The sequence below is a fragment of the Symphalangus syndactylus genome, chromosome 2 (assembly GCF_028878055.3).
Source record: "Symphalangus syndactylus isolate Jambi chromosome 2, NHGRI_mSymSyn1-v2.1_pri, whole genome shotgun sequence".
Lineage (NCBI taxonomy): Eukaryota > Metazoa > Chordata > Mammalia > Primates > Hylobatidae > Symphalangus > Symphalangus syndactylus.
The window spans coordinates 97,005,719-97,027,373 of NC_072424.2; the positions used below are offsets into that span (position 1 = coordinate 97,005,719).

Below are 21,655 nucleotides of genomic sequence, written 5' to 3' on the forward strand. Positions count from 1 at the left end.
TTAGCAACTAGGATGCAACCCTATGTCAACTGCAAGTCACTGTTACATTTAAATTCCAACAAATCTCTTATTTTCAGAAAGATATTCTGAAATGAGCAGATGGGCTATTGACTAATGTAACATACTCTAAATAATTACCAGAGTAGTTTTGTAAACATGGAAGATAAAAGATATGTAATTACCCCTAATTCTAAAAATCTAGTTCTCTAGTGAAAAACACCCAACTAAAATGTTCACAGTATATATTTAAATACATTTTTATTTGCTTTAGTTCTGAATAATATAAAATTCTGGCAAAGCTATGAGTATTAGCAAATCTTTTTTAACAAGTGGTTTGTAATAAGTAAAACAAGAAGCTCCTCAGGTTCTTGCCATTATTATTATTTCTAAACTCACTCTGTCACCCAGGCTGGAGTGCAGAGGCACGATAATAGCTCACTATAACCTCGAACTCCTGAGCTCAAGTGATCCTCCTGCTTCAGCTTCCCAAGTGGCTGGGACTACAGGCACGCATCACCACGCCAGGCTCATTTTTAAATTTTTTGTAGAGATGGCATCTTGCTATGTTGCTTCAGGTGATCTACAACTCCTGGCCTCAAGCGATCTTCCCACCTGGGCCTCTCACAGAAGAGGGATTACAGGCATGAATCACTGTGCTCAGCCTATTATTATTTGATAAATTTTCTAGTGCTATGAATCTGAAGGGTCAAATACCTATGGGACAGGGGCAGTCAAAAAGAATATGGGGCAGAAGAAGAAGTTTTTCCTCCTAATACTCCATTCCTACAGTCCACCTTCACTGCCATTTATCATGCCAGATCCACTACATGTATTATCAACAATCTCACAACTGTAGGACAGATATCTTCATTTTTTTTTTTTTTTTTTTTTTTTTTTTGAGACGGAGTCTTGCTCTGTCACCAGGCTGGAGTGCAATGGCACGATCTTGGCTCACGGAAACCTCCACTTCCCAGGTTCAAGCGATTCTTCTGCCTCAGCCTCCCGAGTATCTGGGATTACAGGAGCCCGCCACCACACCTGGCTAATTTTTGTATTTTTAGTAGAGACACAGTTTCGCCATTTTGGCCAGGCTGGTTTTGAACTCCTGACCTTATGATCTGCCTGCCTCAGCCTCCCAAAAGTGCTGGGATTACAGACATGAGTCACTGCGCCTGGCCCAGAGTTCTAATGACAGTGCCCCTTCAATCTATTCCCCACATTAATGTCAGAGTAGCCCTCTTAATATATGAATGCGATCACTCTTTACTCGAAGCCTTTCAATCCTGTGTGTTTGGTGCCATGCAAGATCTCAATCTTGTCTATGCCATTCAGTCTTGCTCCACTTGCTCTCTGCTCACTTGCTATACCCCTTCTTTTGGCTCCTCAAAAACATCAGGTTCCATCTCATCTCAGGCAGGGCTTTTCTACGCCTTGTTCTCTCTGCCTGAAATGGACCCTAGGACCCCCTTCCCCTTCTTTAGTAGTTCTTACTCATACTTCATATCTGGGATCAAATGGCACTTCCTCACAGGAGTGTTCTCTGACAATCCCACTAGGTTCCCTTGTCACACACCTTTTGGTAGCACACATTTATCACCTGCAATTTCATAATGTGGTAACGATTTTCTTCTGCCTCCTCCACAAGATCTTGAACCAAGAGGGCAGAGACCAGACCTATTATGTTTCCCAGTCCACCGCAGCCCCTGGACAGTGTCTTGCACATGGTAGGTACTCAACAAATAATCGACGAACAAAGCAAAATTCTTCTATGTCAACCTTAATAAAGGGCTGTAACTACTCAAGCCAAAGAGCTATGTTTTAAAGCAGTTAAGTATGTGATTTTCTTATTGCAGAAAGTGTAGAATTATAGTTTAAATTTTAGTGTAAAAATATATTTAAAAAATTCTAAGTCTGATTTTTGAAGTGACCTTTACGGTTTCCTAAATCAACATAGAAACCTCTGAAATTTACAAACTAAATAGACTAAGTACGAACTCATCAATAATAAGCCCTGTTGTTATCAACGTGATTGTAGGAGACACACGCAAGCGATGCGTGGAAAAGCAAATCATGGTTTGGCACTGTCAAAACAACACTGACTCGATGAAGTGATAGGAAATGATGGCCAGGATCCAGACGTGTCATTTGGAGTTAAAGCAATGAGAGCTGAAAACCAATGGCCAGAAGCAGCTTGATGTTTTCCTTCCCCTAGGTTATGATTTTCTAATAGATGGAAGAAGCAAGTTTGGGCAGTTGGGGATTTTTTTAAAAAAAGAAAAAAGTGTTACATAAGAATACATTTGTTTTAATTAATTTTGGTAAAGTGCTAGTTTTCTATTTTTAAAATTTCCTGCCTATAAAAATTTCACATTTGAAAAAAAAAAAAACAAGACAAAGGAACGTAGAAGAGAAACAGGTCTTCTCATTAATTTAGCATGTCACTCACTAAGCTTCCTTCAGGCCTGGATGGCTGTTTGTCAACACAGTCCTGTGTAAACATCTTAGCGGATGTGGGGGAGAGCAGGCCTGATTTTATCAGCAGGAAAGGATCAACCTACTTCTAGAAATAACATAATATGGTATTTTTATGTTCAACTGCTCTAAATGTGAGGTTGCAATGAGCTGAGATCATGCCACTGTACTCCAGCCTGGGTGACACAGTGGGACCCCGTCCCACAAAAAAGAAAAAAAAAAAAAGAAAAAATATGAATATTCGTACTATTTGGTGTTTGTTTGCCTTTGTTCTCAGTGAGGCTTCAGCAGTTTCACCTGACACTGTAGGTGTAAATATCAACACATTAGAAAAGGCAGAAAGTCTTTCAAAGTACCACTATTAAAAGCAGACGCAGAAAGAGAGATGAGATACACAGCACATATGTATTCACAAAATTTAAGTAAGTAAACATCCACTAAGTGCAAGATACTGTGTACTGGCTTAGTAAATATGACTAAGACATGTATTACATGTCTTGATATTATATATTATTATACTAGTATTATAATAAAAATAGTTTCGACCTTGTGGGCCTCCTCAGAGGTCTCAAGGACTTCCAGTGATCTGTCGACCACACTTAGGTAAGTGGTAACCTTGACTACAGTCCTAAGGTTTCAACAGCTAGGCCTTCTAGAGCTACAGACATATTTTAGCATATGGATTTTAGCATATTCTTTCCTATTAAATTATTCTTTAAGAAAAGTACTTCTAAAGTAATAGTGAGGTATCTAAGAACATGATATTAAAATATAAAGAAAAAACCCAAATTAGAGTAAAATCTTAAGGCAGTGTACTCTTGCCACAGTTGGGTATCTCAATATTCTTCACTTGTTTTCAGCTATTTAATCTACTACTGTTTTTCCAAATCAGCTTGAGAACATTTCTTTCAACTACTCTGAATCTTTATGCCCCTGCTCAAAATCGTCTGAAGAGTCTTAAGTGCAGGCTTCTAGGATCAAAAGTCCTTGTGCAATACTTTCTCCCATCCTAAAGGTAATTCTACTGGCAAGAAACCTTTATATCTGACAGCTTAAAATTAAGAAGAGAAAAACAGGCTGTTTGCTCTTCCAATTTCCCAACTCTTAAAAATTCAGGCTCCTCTCTCATTATATAGCCATGCAGAAACAGAATGTTAGGAAGCAGAATGGTCTACCTACTCTCTATAAAACCCTCATAGTCATTAGTACAAAGGAATGAATTTTCTTTCTATCCACATGACCAACTTGTTACAGGTTAGCATCCCCACACTACTCTGGCCAGATCTTCCCTTTCTGATTCATAGCTTTAAATGTGCTTATATGTCATCACACTTGGAGTTATATACGAAAAATACACAATCCAGTTTCCTGGTAACACGATCTGATGACAGAAGCCTGTTTATTAAAGGAGCCATGCCCTTTTCTCCTTTTCTAAACATTTCTCAACAAAATCTGTGCTGCTTTTGTGCTTCCTCTCTCTCTATGAGTACAGTACCAAAAAGAGCTATAATAATGCAAATCTTCTGACTTACGTTGACCCCACTGTCCACTACTGGGATTCAGATAGTTAGGATAAAGGCCTTGCGGTTTTTCCAGTTTGTTCAGTACTGTTCGAATATTCATTACCTATAATGGAAAATAAAACGTTACTGTGAAAATCTAAAAAACAATTTTCATGCCATTCTTCTTCTTGAACATACAAGTTGACTTAAATTATGCAGAGTTAGAACAAAGATAATTGCTGTTAGCTTATTATTACAAACATAATGGCAGTAAGTGAATATAGTCACAGTGATTAGTTATCTACCATTAGCCAGATGCCATACTAGGAACAAGGGGCCAGTGGATAAACAAAGTCACCACACTCTTAGAATTGTGCATCCTAGTGGGATGGGACAGACAATAAATAAATAAATAGATAAATAAATACATAAGTCTAGTCATGTGTCACTTAATGACAGGGATACATGCTGGGAAACACAGGCAATTTAACTGTTGTACAAACATCATAGAGTACACTGTCACAAATGTAGTTGGCACAGCCTACTGTTTCTAGGTTACAAACCTGTGTAGTGTATGTTACTGTACTGAAGTATTTGTGTATCTAAACATAGAAAAATACACTATAAAAGATGAAAAATGATACCTTTCTATAGGGTTATACATTTTATAATCCTATACATAAATACAGGGCACTTTGTATAGGGCATTTATCATGAAGGAAACTCGCAGGACTAGAAGTTGCAGGGGATGAGTTAGTGAGTAATGAGTGAATGTGAAGGCCTGGGACATTACTGTATAGTACTGTAAACTTTATAAACATAGTACACTTAGCCATTATTAATACATTTATAAAAGTATTTTTCTTTCAATAATAAATTAACCTTAGTTTACTGTAATTTTACTTTATAAGCTTTTTAATTAAAAAAATTTTTGACTCTTTTGTAATAACCATTAGCTTAAAACACACTTTGTATAGTTGTACCAAAATATTTTCTCTTCATATTCTTATTTATAAGCTTTTTTCTATTTAAAATTTCTTTTTAAAGTTGTTTAACTTTTTAAACTTTTTGTTAAAAACTAAGACACATATACACATTAGCTTAGGACTCCACAGAGCAGGACCATCAATATCACCGTCTTCTACTTCTACATCTTATCCCACTGGAAGGTCTTTCAGGGGTAGTAGCATGCACGGAGCTGTCAACTCCTGTGATAACAATGCCTTGAAGAGGAATACCTCTTGAAGGACCTTGCTTCTACAGCTAACTTAAAAAAAAAGTGGTACATTCTAAAATAACAATAAAAACCATAGTAGTACATAAATCAGTAATGCAGTCATTTAATTATCAAATATTATGTACTGTACATAATTATATGTGCTATACTTTTATACGACTGGCAGTAGAGTATGTTTATGCCATCACCACCACAAACATGTAAGTAATGCATTGCACTATGACATTATGACAACTATCATGTCACAAGGCCATAGGAATTTTTTCAACTCCATTATAAACTTACAGGACCACTGTCACATATGTGGTCCATTGTTGACTGAAACACTGTTAAGTAACACCTAACTGTATACTATGTCAGGAGATGATAAATACTGTGGAAAAAAATAAGAGGGTGCTATGGATTGAACTGTGTACCCCTAAATTCATATGCTGCAACCCTACTTCCCAGTGTGATTGTATTTGGAGATTTATTTGGAGATGGCAATTAGGTTATGACGGTAGAGCCTTAAACGGGATTAGTGCCCTCATAAGAGACACAAGAGCTCCCTCTCTCTCTGTGACTCCTTCTCTCCCTCAGAGCACAAAGAAGACATCATGTGAACACACACTGGGACAGTGCTCGTCATCTACAAGCCCAGGGAAGAGGCTCAGAATGAAACCTACCTCTCATGGGCAGTTTGATCTCGGATTTCCCAGCCTCCAGAACTGTAAGAAATAAATTTCGGTTGTTTCTGGCTGCATTTTTGTTATGGTAGCCCAAGCTGATTGAAGAGTAACGGGACAGGGTGATGTGGAGAAGCTATCCCATGTTAGTCAGCGTGGCGCGGCGAGGCAGAGGTGTTTGAGCAGAATATTAGAGAAGTGAGGGAGTAGGCCACGTGGAAATGTGGAGGAAGAGCACTCGGAACAGAGAGAGGAGCAAGTACAAAGGCCCTGAGGAGATGGCAGGTTTGCAATGCTACTGAGGCCAGAGGTGAGGAGGCAAAGGGGAGAATGTCAGCAGACAGGGGAGAGGAGAGCCAGGGCCCAGGTCACCCAGGCCCCACAGGCCACAATAAGGGCCTATTTTACTCTGAGTGTCATGGGAAGGCTGAGGGGGTAAGTGAGAAAGTGGTGGTCAGGTGGCTACTGTATGGTGTACATACAGTACACCAGGTGACCTGATGGATCTCAGATCAGGACAGCAGTAGAGGCAGTGAGATACCCAAAGGATTTTTTAGTGGACTGGGCCTGGGGTTTACCAAAAAGAACCAGGAGGAGACCACTGGGTACAATGAGATGTCATTTACCAAGATAGCAAAGACTGCAGGAGAAGCACGTCTAGGCGTTAAGTCTGAGGCATTTTAAGTGGGACTTGTCTATCGGGCCTCTTAGTGGAGATGTTTAATAAACAGATATAGAGTCTGGATTTCAGGGGACAGGTTGGGACTGAAATAATAAACTTGGAGTCTAGAGTATAGAGATGGTATGTAAAGCCCAGAGACTGGATGCAACAATGTAGAGAGTGAATATAAAAAAGAAGAGGCACAGGATTGAGTGCTAGGGCTTTCCAATATTTAGAGGGTGGGGTGTTGAGGAGGACACAAAAAAGACAGAAGGAGCATCCAGCAAAAGAGGAGACAAACCGGGAGAGTATTACATGCCAAGCACAAAGTGTATCTCAGGAATGAAGAACTGACTGACTGTGTCGAATGCTGAGAGGGCAAGGAAGATGAAGGGGAGAATGGTAAGTGGCTTTAGCACTATTGTGCTCACTGGTCACTGCGACAGGTGTGGCTGGGGGAAAAGTCCTACTGGAGCAGGTTCAAGAGACTTGAAAAGTAGACAACAGAGACGACTCTTTCAAGGAATTTTACTGTAAAGGGAAGCCAAAAAGCAGGTTGAAAATAAAAGTAGAGTGATGGGGGGAACATGAATTTATCCAAATATTGATGGGTTTGCTTTTGGAAAACGGGGGACCAATTCAGGTGCAACATCACATTTGTATAACACTTTCAGTCTGTCTTTCACATAGGTGGCTCATGTAGTGCATTTATTACTAAATATTTTTAGATAAGGAAACAAACTTCAGATGAGTTAAGTAACTAACTTAAGGTAGAGGGAACCAGAGGTGGAAGCCGTGTCCTCACATCCTGAGCTAGAGTGGTGCACTGGAAAGGCTGTAGGTTTACAGTTTGGCTAAATGAAATGCTGCATGTTGCAAAACTTCAGAAAGAGCTATAACAAATTTGGTTATTATTTCCACATCAAAAATTCCTAAACCTTCTCAGAGAGGATACTGTTTCTCATTAGTGTTGCTTTGCAGGCCAAGGCACATGGAAGAATCTCACCTTTTCAGCAAAGATGGGGTTTCCTGATAAGTGGCTCAAGTGCATAAACTCCAAATGCAGGGTTCCAAATTCTGCCAGAATACTGCTGCCTCCAGAGGCCCAGGGCCAGTTCCTTCCAATACCACTAAAGAAGAGATGACATCGAAGAGTTACGGGTCAGACTAACTCCATTTTTCACTATCTAAATAGTAGACATGAAATAGACAGCTTTTAAAAAAAGGCATCCTAGCTAATAGTCCACTCTAGATATTATAAAACCAAGCACTGTCTTCTTTGGCTACCAGTTTTAGGGTTTGACTCCTATCTCCAAATTGAAAATTACTGTTGACTTAATTTAGAAAAAAGCTGCTGAGTACTTGCTGTTGGTGAACAGGCAAATCTTTTGGGAAGTACAGGTGCTATATAGATGTATCACCATTCCACGTAGAATACAAAAGAAAATCTGACCAAAACACTCCCACCATGCCCAAATGCCACATAAAGCTCTTCAACATTTTAATTTCAGCCTGAGAGTCCAAGGAATTTTGGACATTCACGTTCTATACAAAATTTTATTTGGATAGAAGATAAATTTCAAAGATTCATTAATTATAGACTCACTTCATCCCTCTCCAAATCTTCCTGCATTTACCAGACTTTCTTTCTTACATGTATCTTCACACTATTTTATCTTTTTCTAAGCATATTACCTAAGGTGCTAACTCGTTCTGTACTCTATATAACCTATGATCAAGAATCTCAACAAAATTATGTTATAAAAATCTGGAAAGGTCAAAGCCATGAGCTTCAGAAATTACTGCTTCATGGCCTTTCTTGGAGAAATGCTTTTTTTTAAAAAACTAGGCCTTTTAAAAAAGTTACAAACATACGTACATACAAATACACATAAAGTGACTCCTGAGACATGGCAGTACTCTTGGGTACAGTTTATTTCTGGAGGGCCACTTAACACTTCAAGAAAGATGTGGTAATTCAAAAGAATAAAGTCCGTTATTCTCCTAATGAATTCCCTTTCTGACAGCTAAAATCCCACACTTTTAGTTTAGATGCACATTTAGTGCATGCCTATTATTTGCTAGGACTATACATGGCATTGGGTTACAAGCATGGTTATGATAACCCATCACTTTTTCTCAAAGACCTAATAGTGCAATGACAGAACAAGAACTAAGCATAAATAGTTCTAATCACATATGATGAATGCTGAGATAAATGTGTGAAGAGTTCTCTGAGCATCTAAAGCTGGGACACACAATCCAGCATGGTGGGGATGGATCACAGAAGACTTCTTCAAGGAAGAGACTCCTGAGTTGATTCTTGAAGGGTGAGTATGAGTTGGTGAGGAAAAAATGATGAGAATCTGGGCAAGGGAGAACACACGAGCAGTGGGGCTGGCCAGGAACCAGAGGCAGCTCTTACACTGCAGAATGGAGGGAAGGGAGGTTGGTGGGAGAGAAGGCTGGAAGGATAGGCTGGAGCCAGGTCTTAACGGCTTGTGGAATTCTCACTTTCCTCTCTTTCTAAGGTAGACCCCATCAAAATGCTGCTCTTGGTGTCCACCCTCACTTTGTTTTTTGCCATATATCAGTCACAGCTCTGGGTAAGCCCTTTCAGTCCTGTCCTGGTGTCTGCTGCCAGGCTGCTGAGGAATGCTGAGGAAGAGAGAAACCATGAGGATGACTGGCGCTTGCAGTCCTGGGCTCGCCTCACTCTCACTTCCTGCTCCCTTCTACAGCAAAACCTAGAGTTTCCTCCAAAACACTGATATACTGTACATCTAAGAAAAAGTAAAGAGAATGTGGCACATATACACCATGGAATACTATGCAGCCATAAAAAATGATGAGTTAATGTCCTTTGTAGGGACATGGATGAAACTGGAAAACATCATTCTCAGTAAACTATCGCAAGGACAAAAAACCAAAACTGCATGTTCTCACTCATAGGTGGGAATTGAACAATGAGAACTCATGGACACAGGAAGGGGAACATCACACTTGGGGGACTGTTGTGGGTGGGGGGAGGGGGGAGGGACAGCATTAGGAGATATACCTAACGCTAAATGACGAGTTAATGGGTGCAGCAAAACAACATGGCACATGGATACATATGTAACAAACCTGCACATTGTGCACATGTACCCTAAAACCTAAAGTATAATAATAAAAAATAAAAAAAAAAAGAAAAAGTAAAGAGAAATAAGACACAGAGATCTGAAAATAATATATTCATTTATTTTACAAAATGCCTTAAATTTATTAGGCTCTAGGAATGTGAGTCAGGTTTTACTTTCATAGTTGGCTTATAAAAAAGAATTTCCAATCATCCAAATAGGACGAATAGCTACTTTCAAAGTTTACTAACATATGGCAAATGCACATGGTAATTGGTCATTAACTAGTTGTCATGACATATCAATGTTTTATTCTAATCACTCCATCACTGACCAACGTCAATAAGCCTATTTAGCAAAACTACAAATTTCTGTGGTCTGGAGAAATGTTAAAAACAAAGCTGCGACATAAGGCAATATCAGGGTAAGAGGAGATGATGACTTTATCCTGGAAAAGAAAGAGAACAGTGTTGAGGAAGCCCATCCCGCCTTCCAGATCTTCAGGGACTGGTTAAGTTTGGGGATTAGAGCATGTGGTAGCACACTCAGATGAGAAAGTTAAGCAATATAGATGTACTAAACAAAACCTCAAATTACTTTGTATCCATGTATTTGTTCTCTGCCATTAATGTGGTGAATCAAGAGAAAACCAGAGATATACTGGAAAAGCATTCAATATGTTTAGAAACATTTCTTAACATTTAATTTAAAAAGGGTTAAATTTATCCTTCCTCCCTCTTTGTACACATTCCTATCAGAAGGAAAATGGTACTCTTTTCTGTCACCACCCCCCCAACCCCCAACCACGGAAGCAAGAACATTAAAATCACTAGCAGAGGAAATGTTATGCTAATAGAAAGAAAACTGGATTTAGAATATAAAGTATGTTCATATGAAAGGACATCTTTGGTTACCATTCATTCAGTCTGCAGAATTAATGTATTTCAGTAAGATTACTTATGAGATCAACAGTTGTACTGGCTCTTTATAAGTCAGGGAAGGGGTTCAAGAAATTAGAGATGGCACAACTATAGACATTAGATGAGGACATGGGGCACACACCTATCTACCACAGGCCACCACAGCTGACATGTGTGTGTGTCTCACAGAAATGGCTGCCTCCTGTCTTGCATAGCAAGTATGTAAGCTTTGGTCACTCACAGATTGAGGGAGATGAATTGAATGATTTCTAAAGTCGTTGTCTTTTAAATTCTATAAATCTACCGAGGAATCTATGTGTTTGTAAGGATTTAATGTTTAAAATGACGTATGGACATGGGCATTTGACACTAAAGTGGGGGGGGGGCGGTTGGTGACAAAGGGAAATGAGGCCAGAGAGAGTTCAGCTCCCTTGGTCTGGTGGAGGGGTCACAGTGTCTTGGGCATTCCTGGTTACCAAAGGTGAGGCTGGGCCAAAAACGAATTTTATCTATGGCAGTGGGAGATTTAAAATGTCTCTAACTTCAGTTCCATTATGACAGTATTTTAAAGACAGCTATGGTGTTCTTTATCTGGCCTATTTTACAAAAACTAATAATATTTGGAAAAATATTTTAAAGATAAAAAATAATAGTTTGTGTTCAGAAACCATTAGTTCCATAAGACAGGCATGAAAGGAAAAGATATTTAAATATTACCAATCTTGTTACAACGACTACATTTTAAGCCAAGACGACAAGTCGGCCAGTGGAAATATATACACAAAAAGGCAATAAATGTGGTCTGGGGAGCTGCCAAGTGTTTGGTTCAAAGGATTCTGCAGCAGAACTTCCAACTTCTACATCACTCTAATTATTTATTTCTGTTTCTTCCAATTCCTACTTCTTCCATTTTAAATTGGAGTATTACTTAATGTATATGTTTCAATTTTTAAATTTTCCATATTCTATAAAGGTAATAAATATTTAAAAAGAAATATATCACGACTAAAATAATAGATTTTGGCAACTATAATTAGAAATATCTCTTTAAAGGAATTGAGTCACTATGATCTTTTGAAAGTGTGGAATGCTTTTGTTGCTTTGGAAGCTATAATTTGAATGTAGTTTATTAACTGGTAATATACTTCATCCTACTTTACTCAAAAACAAGAAGGCATAATTATTTACAGACCTCAGAGCTCTGATAGCAATGGGCTTTATGTGCTTTTCCTCCTGTCTCCTGGGAATGGTTAATAGGGCCAGAGGAAGGAACCGCAGTACTAATGGTGCTAATCTATTCATATCTGAATCCTGTGGGAGAGATGCTAACTCTTTTCCTAGAGCCTGTAATGATTCAGCTAGTTAGAGGATTGTTCTGGATTGATGGTGTATTCTTTCAAAATAATCTTAAGGGAACTCAAGGGACAGGTTGCTGTGTGTCATGCATCATTCTGGTAATCTCAGCACTTTGGGAAGCTGAGGCAGCCAGCCCACTTGGGTCCAGGAGTTCGTGACCAGCCTGGGCAACATGGTAAGACCCCATCTCTACAAAAAATACAAAAATTAGCTGGGCATGGTGGCGTGCACCTGTAGTCCTAGCTACTTGGGAAGTGGAGGCAGGAGGATCACTTGAGCCTGGGAGGCGGAGGTTGCAGTGAGCTGATTGCCACTGTACTCTAGCCAGAGTGATAGAGTAAGACCCTGTCTCAAAAAAAAAAAAAAAAAAAGGTATAAGTTACAGTGACTGTCCCAATACAATTTGGATCATTAACACATATATTTGGCTACCTATTATCATCAAATGTACCAGATAATTTATAGAACTGAAGCAACTCTAACAATTGCCAGATGAATATATAAACAAAGCATTAAATAGTTATAAAGTCTTGATTAGCTATGACTTTCGATTTATTCTTCCTCATGGCTTGCTATTTTATGCAAAATGGGAAATGAACCAAAATTAATTTTCTTGAGAATTCTGGTTTGAGTAATTTCTGAGCCGTAAACAAACTTCATTCAAGTTCATAGTCCAGAATATAGCTGACTCCTTGGGGTTATACAGTTACCAATTTTTGGAAGAAAAAGTCTCCCTCACATCCCATACAATTATTGCAAAGCCTGTCATGTATGCAAATAGAATGGCAAACAGGGATATTTAATTCAAAAGAGCAGATAATCCAACATTATTCCTTTTGGATTTTAGCACAGATTGGGAAAGAATAATCAGAAATTTCATCAACGATTGTGTCATTTAGCTGTATTCTCAAAGTGAATTGATTTTTAGATAAAGCAATTTCGGCTTCACTTACAAATGCGTCCTTCCTGAAAAGGTTTGCACAGTGCCGATCTTTCAAGTTTACACTCTTAAGACCTCACTAAGAGCTGGAATAACAATTCCAGGGGACTGGCATTATAAGACTAGCCACGATTCTATTGCAGCTTGCAGAAACTCTGACTGTGGAAGACTACTTCCCAATAACTATCCCTCTGGGGAAATGTGGCTAACAGAGGGCAGCTATTTACTGAATTAACCCATAAACCCCAGCTTCCTGCTTTCAAACAGCAGCAGGGTAAATCGCCACACAACTTTTTAACTAAGGGCCAAGATAATGTTTAAAATTAGTCATAACTTGCTCCATCTCATCACAGGTAGTTGTTTTAGACAGAGCTGAAACTGAAGATGTAACAATTTAGCTTACTCTGACTCTCAGTATTGCTGTTCTTACATCTGACTATCTTGGGCTGTGCAGGAAGACGGGGGTTATGAAGACAAAGATGGCGAGAGGCACTCTGATTCCACAAATAACCTGCTCCTGAGAGGTTCAAAGATGCCATATTTCTCGCTCCCATCTATCTTTTGGGTAAGATCTCCTTGCTAACTTCTATCAACAAATTGCAGATAAGTCGAGTGCAGTTTCTGTCCAGTTACTGGGCAAGTTGGGATATTCTAAAAATAGCTTCAGAGAACACCACCAAAAAAGCAAGCAGAACTGATGAAAAAGCAATTTGGTGTATTTAGATGGGCATGCATATACACCACTTAAAAAAAAATCAGTCCTACATGTTGCTTTAAATATACACTGCATTTTTCACATTTTCCATGCCAATCAATGTACATCATTATTGCGGTTGAGTGCATGCTATCTGACTAATAGATACATTATTTAAAAAAATTTTCCAAGGATATATTCCGATTTATTTAAACTCACTGCAGCACTGGACACTGAAGCTTATTTATTTATTTTATTTATTTATTTATTTTTTGAGACAGAGTCTTGCTCTGTCGCCCAGGCTGGAGTGCAGTGGCGCAATCTCGGCTCACTGCAAGCTCCGCCTCCCGGGTTCACGCCATTCTCCTGCCTCAGCCTCTCTGAGTAGCTGGGACTACAGGTGCCTGCCACCACGCCCGTTTAATTTTTTTGTATTTTTAGTAGAGACGGGGTTTCACCGTGGTCTCGATCTCCTGACCTCGTGATCCAACCGCCTTGGCCTCCCAAAGTGCTGGGATTACAAGCGTGAGCCACCGCGCCTGGCCAAAGCTAATTTATTTTTATATTTTTGCCACTATAAACCATTCAGTGGTGTGTCTAGTTTCTTTTTTTTCCCATTCCTGTCATGTTTATGAATTGTTTCTTTTTAAAGCTAACTTATTTTCAGACAAAAATGTCTACAAAGATTCCAGCTGGAAGATGTTAGTTTAATTATCTAAACTGATAATGAGGAAGGACTTGGGAATGTGTATTAGAGACATAAACATCCACTACTTACAGAGCTATTTCTCTTTACAGTGTGGGCCAATGATATCCCACCTCATATGGTAGCCTCTATAGCCCTTGGAATATTGCACATCCACCTGTTGTAAATCATCATATTGAGTCCTTTTAAAACTGGGGAGGGGAAATCTACACACAATCGTTTATATCAAGATATTTTTCTAATAAGCTTCAAGATGGAATAGAAGCATAGTATATTCCATCTTCGGAAATAATAATATATGAAATTAGTTTGCCAAACATCTCTTAAAATTTCCCCTTACTTTGATTTTAGATACAACTGTCCCATCATTGTAAGAGTTAAATACATATTTTCATTTCAAGACAGTACTTAAGACACTAACACCATAGTGAAATTTGGCTATGTTTGTTCATCTCTTTCATTCTATGGATCATCTATGGCTTAAGACACATGAAGTCAGTACAGACTTCCGGCTTTTAGTAACTCTCCAAATTCTGTCCTATGGTCTCTTACTGTAGCCAGTGTGGCCAGTATTACTCGCTTCTCCTAGTTTCTAAGATCATCAGCAACAGAGATCCGTGCATCACGCACATGTTTTATCCCAAAGTCTATAGCAGTACCAAGAAACAGCAGTGCTCAATATATGCTTAATTTAATAAAACCGAAAAGCAAAAGCGAAGAGGTTGTGTCATTGGCTCCCACCCCAAACTTACATCTAGATAATCTAATCCCATATTTAGTGTCACCACATACATGCCCCTCTTACAGCCAATTTAAGGAAAACTTCCTCTTCCAGGCTGATCCCATGATTTACTATCACAAATTTGCAATGGTCTGAAGTGACTTCTAAGAGTCAAGAAAAGGTGAAATGAGGAAAACAATGACAGGGTGGTAACTTCTTATGAAGGCTTAAATTTTATTCAATTTAAATGATTGTCTCTTATTCTGAATCTCTGTCCTTCCTATTTTTGTGATGTTAAACTTATCTTTTTTTTTTAATGAAATAATAGTAGGGTTTTTTTTTTTTTTTTTTTTTTTGAGATGGAGTCTCGCTCTGTCGCCCAAGCTGGAGTGCAGTGGCGCGATCTCGGCTCACTGCAACCTCCACCTCCTGGGTTCAAGCAATTCTCCTGCCTCAGTCTCCTGAGTAGCTGGGATTACAGGTGCCCGCCACCACGCCTAGCTAATTTTTTGTATTTTTAGCAGATACGGGGTTTCACCGTGTTAGCCAGGATGGTCTCAATCTCCTGACCTCGTGATCTGCTTGCCTCGGCCTCCCAAAGTGCTGGGATTACAGGTGTGAGCCACTGTGCCCAGCCAATAGTAGGTTTTTTTTGGTATACTTTTTAAATGAAATAAAAACATTGGTAACCTAAGGCCAGTCTCTCAATAATTAGGAAAATTTTTACCTGGCCTATGAAAGCTACAAGTCTGGCACCATTAGTCTCAGGGCCCAGCTGAAGCACCAGAGCAATTACTATTGGAAAGAACAGTTCACTATCAATTATACCAAAAGTAATGGTAGTTTTTGGCAGAAATTCTGAGGCATAAAGGCCAATATTAAGTGATTCTGTTCAACAGGTTAAAAAGTAGCACTTCGGGGATGCATTTTGCCAAACTCAGCAACTTAAGACTGAGCCAGTCAGTCAGGCATAATTTACTGAGTGCTTACTCTATGCCCGTTACTGTGCCATCCAAACACCAAACACCCTAGGAAATATGCTCAGGTTATTTCTGATGACCAAGATGTTCTACCCTGAAATGTTGGAGGATTGGGGTCTCAACTGCAACTCAATTAAATTTTGTTCTGACAGCTGAGTAGAGGAAAAACAGTTTTTGGAAAACCATTTATGTTCCTCTTCTGGGCATTACTTAGCCAAGATCAAGAGGGTCTAATTAAACTTCTATAAAATAAACTGAATTTCATCTGACTGGTATATGAAACACACTGATATCTTATTACCCATTTCAGCAGATCCTTACTGTAGGTCTTTTCCGGATATTAAACTACTTAGGATTAAGTGGAACGGATTCATTCCTTGATGCCTAATACATTAATTATCACTACACTTCAGAGTGGGTAATCAACTGTTTTAAGGCAGGATCAGTAAAATGGATGCTATTAAGAAACCCACAGGGAGAAAATGGTATTCAAATTCCCAAATGATGAATTAATATGAAGGGAGTTTAGGAAAACAGATGATGTCTAGGTAATCAGGATCAATAATTAGGGTGTAATTTTTAAGCTGCATGAGGTAAGTTTAGATATTTCTCTTCAAATTAAATGCATCTACCCAACCAAAAGAAACCAGACAGTTAATTAAACCATCTTATAATTTAAAATGGTAGCTTTTCTTACTTTTGGTTATTTTATGAAAGAAGTAATGCACAAATAAAAATGTGAGCATAGCTTGTGATAAAAACAAACAGATTCAGAGATTACTGTCAAACAGATGCTGAAGAATAAAGCTACCAAACTACTTCATTCTCATTTTCCTTCTTTCTGCCTACAGCTTATGGTTTGGAGGTTGTTGGATGCTGTGTTATGAAACACTTTGGCATCTAAAATTTTAAAAACATAAAGATAAAAGAAAAAGACAAAAGAATAAAAAGGACAATAAAGAATAAAAAAGTGAGGAAAACTCAGCAATAAAGATAGATAATCTTTTCAACAGAACATAAACTACTACAACGAAGTCAATGTGTACCCTGTTTTGGTCCTTAGAAACACCTTTATATAAAACATAGTCAGCGTTAAAGGACAATCTGCATATAATCAGCTCTTTGCTGCCTTGCGATATCTTCTGTGTTTCAACTTCTCATGCAGATCTAAAGGCAGAAAAACAATTGTTTCTTTTATTACCACCACCACTCCCTCAAAAAGATAGTTAGTAATAGATGCCATTTTATAACTGCTGCATTTATAATAAGGCAGCGACAAATCCATTTCTAACATATCACAGTAATCCATTATATTTTCTATGAAATAGAAAACAAACAAGGTTTATTACTCAAGTTAAAATATTTTCATGTGTTGATACTTTCAATTTATGTTTGCATTTAATTTACATGTTTATACATTTTCAGTGATTAAGATTATATTATTGGATAAATATATTGCAAATGTAATGAAACTCCTAAAAACATTTTTTTTTTTTAGATGGATTCTTGCTCTGTCAGCCAGGCTGGAGTGCAGTGGCACGATCTTGGCTCACTGCAACCTCCGCCTCTTGGGTTCAAGCAATTCTCCTTTCTCAGCCTCCTGAGTAGCTGTGATTACAGGCGTGCACCACAACACTTGGCTTAATTTTTGTATTTTCAGTAGAGATGGGGTTTCACCATCTTGGCCAGGCTGGTCTCGAACTCCTGACCTCGTGATCTGCCCGCCTCAGCCTCCCAAAGTGCTGAGATTCCAGGTGTGAGCCACCGCGCCCAGCCCTAAAAACTTTTATAAAGTAAGAATAATCAAAATGGGGCTATTTTTCATGTTCTGAACTTCTGGTAGCCTCCTAATAATGATACTAACATTAAAAAATGTTTCAAAGAACAAAGTAACTGGCTGATAGTAAAACTACATATTTTCTAGAAGAAATATTCAAAGTACATCAGTGTTGACAGAAATAACTGCAGTTTATAAAAGAAGTTTTTAAATTGTTTGTAAAATGCAAAAAGTAAAAACATCACTATAGTATTTTGTATTTTTGTTTTGTTTTTTTAGACAGGGTCTCACTCTGTCACCCAAGTTGGAGTGCAGTGGCATGATCTCAGCTCACTGCAGCCTCTTCTTCCTGGGCTCAAGCACTCTTCCCACCTCAGCCTCCTGAGGCGCACACCACCATGGCTGGCTAATTTTTTGTATTTTTGGTATAGATGGGATTTCGCCATGTTACCCAGGCTGGTCTCGAACTTGTGAGCTCAAGAGATCTGCCTGCCTTGGCCTCCCACAGTGCTGAGATTACAGGCATGAACTACCACACTTGGCCCACTATAGTATTTTGAAACAAATAACCGTCATTATTTTGCCTTTAAGGAAATACTCAGATAAATGAATGCTACAAGAAAACTGTTAACTTTTGGAAACTGTATTTTTTAGAAAGCATTATAAAATGCTAAAATAAAAATCTCAGAATAGCATTTTGAAATTAGAGATACTACACTCATAGGTGGGAATTGAACAATGAGAACACATGGACATGGGAAGGGGAACATCACACACCGGGGCCTGTTGTGGGGTGGGGGTAGGGGGGAAGGATAGCATTAGGAGATATACTTAATGTTAAATGACGAGTTAATGGGTGCAGCACACCAACATGGCACATGTATACATATGTAACTAACCTGCACGTTACGCACATGTACCCTAAAAGTATAAAAAGAAAAAAAAAACAAAACAGAAATTAGAGATACTAATCATTCTCATTTTATCTTTAAGGAAAAGGAAGAAAGAAAATAAAAACCTTTCTTCTTTATGTTCTGCTAATGGAATCTGGGCTTTACATGGCATCAAGCAATAGTATGAGGTAAACGGCAAACGATACAGAAAAGTTTATGTAATAATTAGGCCCAAAACTCTCACTTCTAGGGAATCATTAGGGGTAGAGATTGGTAATGTGGTAAGAAGAGTCCCTATGAGATAGATGAATCTGAAACAGCAGGAGAGAGGCTGAACTTCAGACTGTTTATACTAGACTAATACCAGACTTTTCCAGATAGATCTGGTGTGAAATGAACTGTTGAGAAATAAAGCAATGAGCCAGTGGGAAGATTCCATAGTTTATAGATTGGGTCTACACTTGGCACAAAATGTATCTTACAGTTGGGATGAGTTCCTTCCTTTTCCTTGAATGTCAATTTAAGTATAATAACAATACTTTTTGGGCTATTTTTCTCTTTACTCAAAATGAAAATGTTTTCTTGGATCCCACGGGGGAAAACAGATATTCTTAGAACTTAAGATTACTTATTTCAGTTAACAGTGGAATGCCAATGTGAAAAATGGTAAAACTGTCTTGTAATGTGAAATGCAAAATAGAAAATAAAACAGGTTGATGTGGTGGAGTCTGATAAGAAGCTTCTTTAGACTGACTTGTTGTGAAGAACATGTAGAAGCAGAGATCTTCAAGCTGAGACCACAAACGATCGAATGAACCTGCCAGTGAAGACCTGGGAGTGGCTCTTACAAGTGTCCTAAGTTAGGCATGAGTCTGCAAAGTGTGAAAACAGAAGCTTGGCTGATGTAGCTGACAGTCAGTGAGGGGACTCCGGTGCCAGGGCCTCTGGTGAGCTGATACAGGGGCAGATTACACAGGGCCATTAGGCCAGATCAAGAGTTTTGCTTTATTCTAAGTGCAGTGGAAAAGCACTCCAGGCTTTTAAACAGGGGATGATAAAGTCTGATTCACATTTCTAAAGCTCACTCTGGATACTGTGGGAAGAACAGGTTACATAAAAGGAAAAGTGGAGGCAAGCAAGCAAATGATTGTATAGGCAAGAGGCAGATGGTTGGTGGCCTGGTCTGGGTGCTGATAGTAGAGACGGACTGACGTGGAGGAACTGGAGCGATGTTCGGGAGGTAAGAGTTGTCAGGAAGAATTGGATTTGGGGATGAGGGAAGACAGGATCAAAGATGACTTCTAGCTTGCTAGCTCTAGCAGCTGGGCAAGTACTGACAGCATTTAAGACGGGGAAGAGTGAAGTAGGAGCAGGTGTGGTAAAGACAAGCATGCGTTCTCTTTTCAGAGTTTGCTATAATAACTATCACCCACAATTACAAGGAAAAAGCCAAATTCAAGCATTTTAATTTTCCTTTTTTAGTTATTTATAAAGATCAATTTGTTTAATTTGAGGAACATTTTTTCTGCAATGGCTTTCCTGAAATCATTAAAAAGTATAAAAATAACATACATATGGTGAAAAATTGAAAAGAAACAAAAGATTATGTAATAGAAACGAATCTGCCACATACTCCAGATCCCACTGTCATTCTCAGAGTAAATGTCAACGATGTAATGAAATCTCTTCCAAAATTTCCTAGTGCACGGTCATGTAATGAAGAGACAAAATAATAATAAAAAAAACCCTAACAACAACAACAAAAACAAATGGAAGTATACCATACATGTTGTTGTATACTGTGTTTGCTGAAAACAGAAAGCATCCTGGTGCTCTACCTCATTACAGCTGCACAGTATTCTGTGGATGTACGGTAGTTACTTATTCAACATTTTTCTTTTGCTTCAAGTTTTGCTACGATAAACAATGTTGCACATGCATTGATAGGTCTCCAGGATAAAATCCTACAAGTCTAATTCCAAGTCATACAGTATGTATTTAAAATTTAATAAACATTACCCAATTGCCTTCCAAAGAGTATGTCCTAATACACATTCCCTTTTTCTTTGTTTTTTTTTTTTTGAGACGGAGTCTCGCTCTGTTGCCCAGGCTGGAGTGCAGTGGTGTGATCTCGGCTCACTGCAAGCTCCGCCTCCTGGGTTCACGTCATTCTCCTGCCTCAGCCTCCTGAGTAGCTGGGACTACAGGCGCCCGCCACCACGCCCGGCTAATGTTTTGTATTTTTTAGTAGAGACGGGGTTTCACCATGTTAGCCAGGATGGTCTGGATCTCCTGACCTTGTGATCCACCCACCTTGGCCTCCCAAAGTGCTGGGATTACAGGCGTGAGCCACAGCACCCGGCCAACATTCCCTCTTAATGGGCATGAGAATGGTATAGTTGCTCACTAACTGGGCATTTATCAAACTTTTAAAACTTGGTCAATCTTTTAGGTTAAAAATAACACCTTAATGCTGCTTTAACTTGCATTTATTTAATGATAAGCTTCCAGTGTTGAATGGCAAATTGAATTTTTTTTTTTTTTTTTTTTTTAAATGGAGTATTGCTCTGTCGCCAGGCTGGAGTGCAGTGGCCCAATTTCAGCTCACTGCAATCTCCCCCTCCCAGGTTCAAGCAATTCCCCTGCCTCAGCCTCCTGAGTAGCTGAGACTACAGGCACGCCTGGCTAATTTTTTGTATTTTAGTAGAAACAGGGTTTCACCGTGTTGGCCAGGATGGTCTCGATCTCCTGACATCGTGATCTGCCTGCCTCGGCCTCCCAAAGGCGTGAGCCACTGTGCTCGGCAGCAAATGGAATTCTTTTTCTGAGAAGCACACCTGTTTATGAATGTCTCATTTACATATTGAGTGTCACGCCCTCTTTCACTTCTATTATGCTTTATAATTTAAAAAAATTACACAAGTAATGCATACTCATTGTAATGAGTGAAACAATGTAAAGATGATAGAGAAAAATCTAACACTGTATCCCTACCCCATTGCAATTCCTCCT

The 21,655-nt window shown here is 38.8% G+C and overlaps 1 protein-coding gene across 1 annotated transcript in view; it reads right to left on the bottom strand.

Annotated features, from left to right (window-relative positions):
* The window catches only part of MAN1A1 (mannosidase alpha class 1A member 1), a 184,790-nt gene that overhangs the window by 16,061 nt on the left and 147,074 nt on the right, over nucleotides 1–21,655 (bottom strand). Inside the window, exons 7-8 of the mRNA XM_055262761.2 lie at nucleotides 7,544–7,667; nucleotides 4,005–4,098 (exon numbers count right to left, since the gene is read on the bottom strand). Of these exons, the coding sequence (XP_055118736.2) occupies nucleotides 4,005–4,098; nucleotides 7,544–7,667 (218 nt within the window). The remainder of the gene's footprint in view (nucleotides 1–4,004; nucleotides 4,099–7,543; nucleotides 7,668–21,655) is intronic.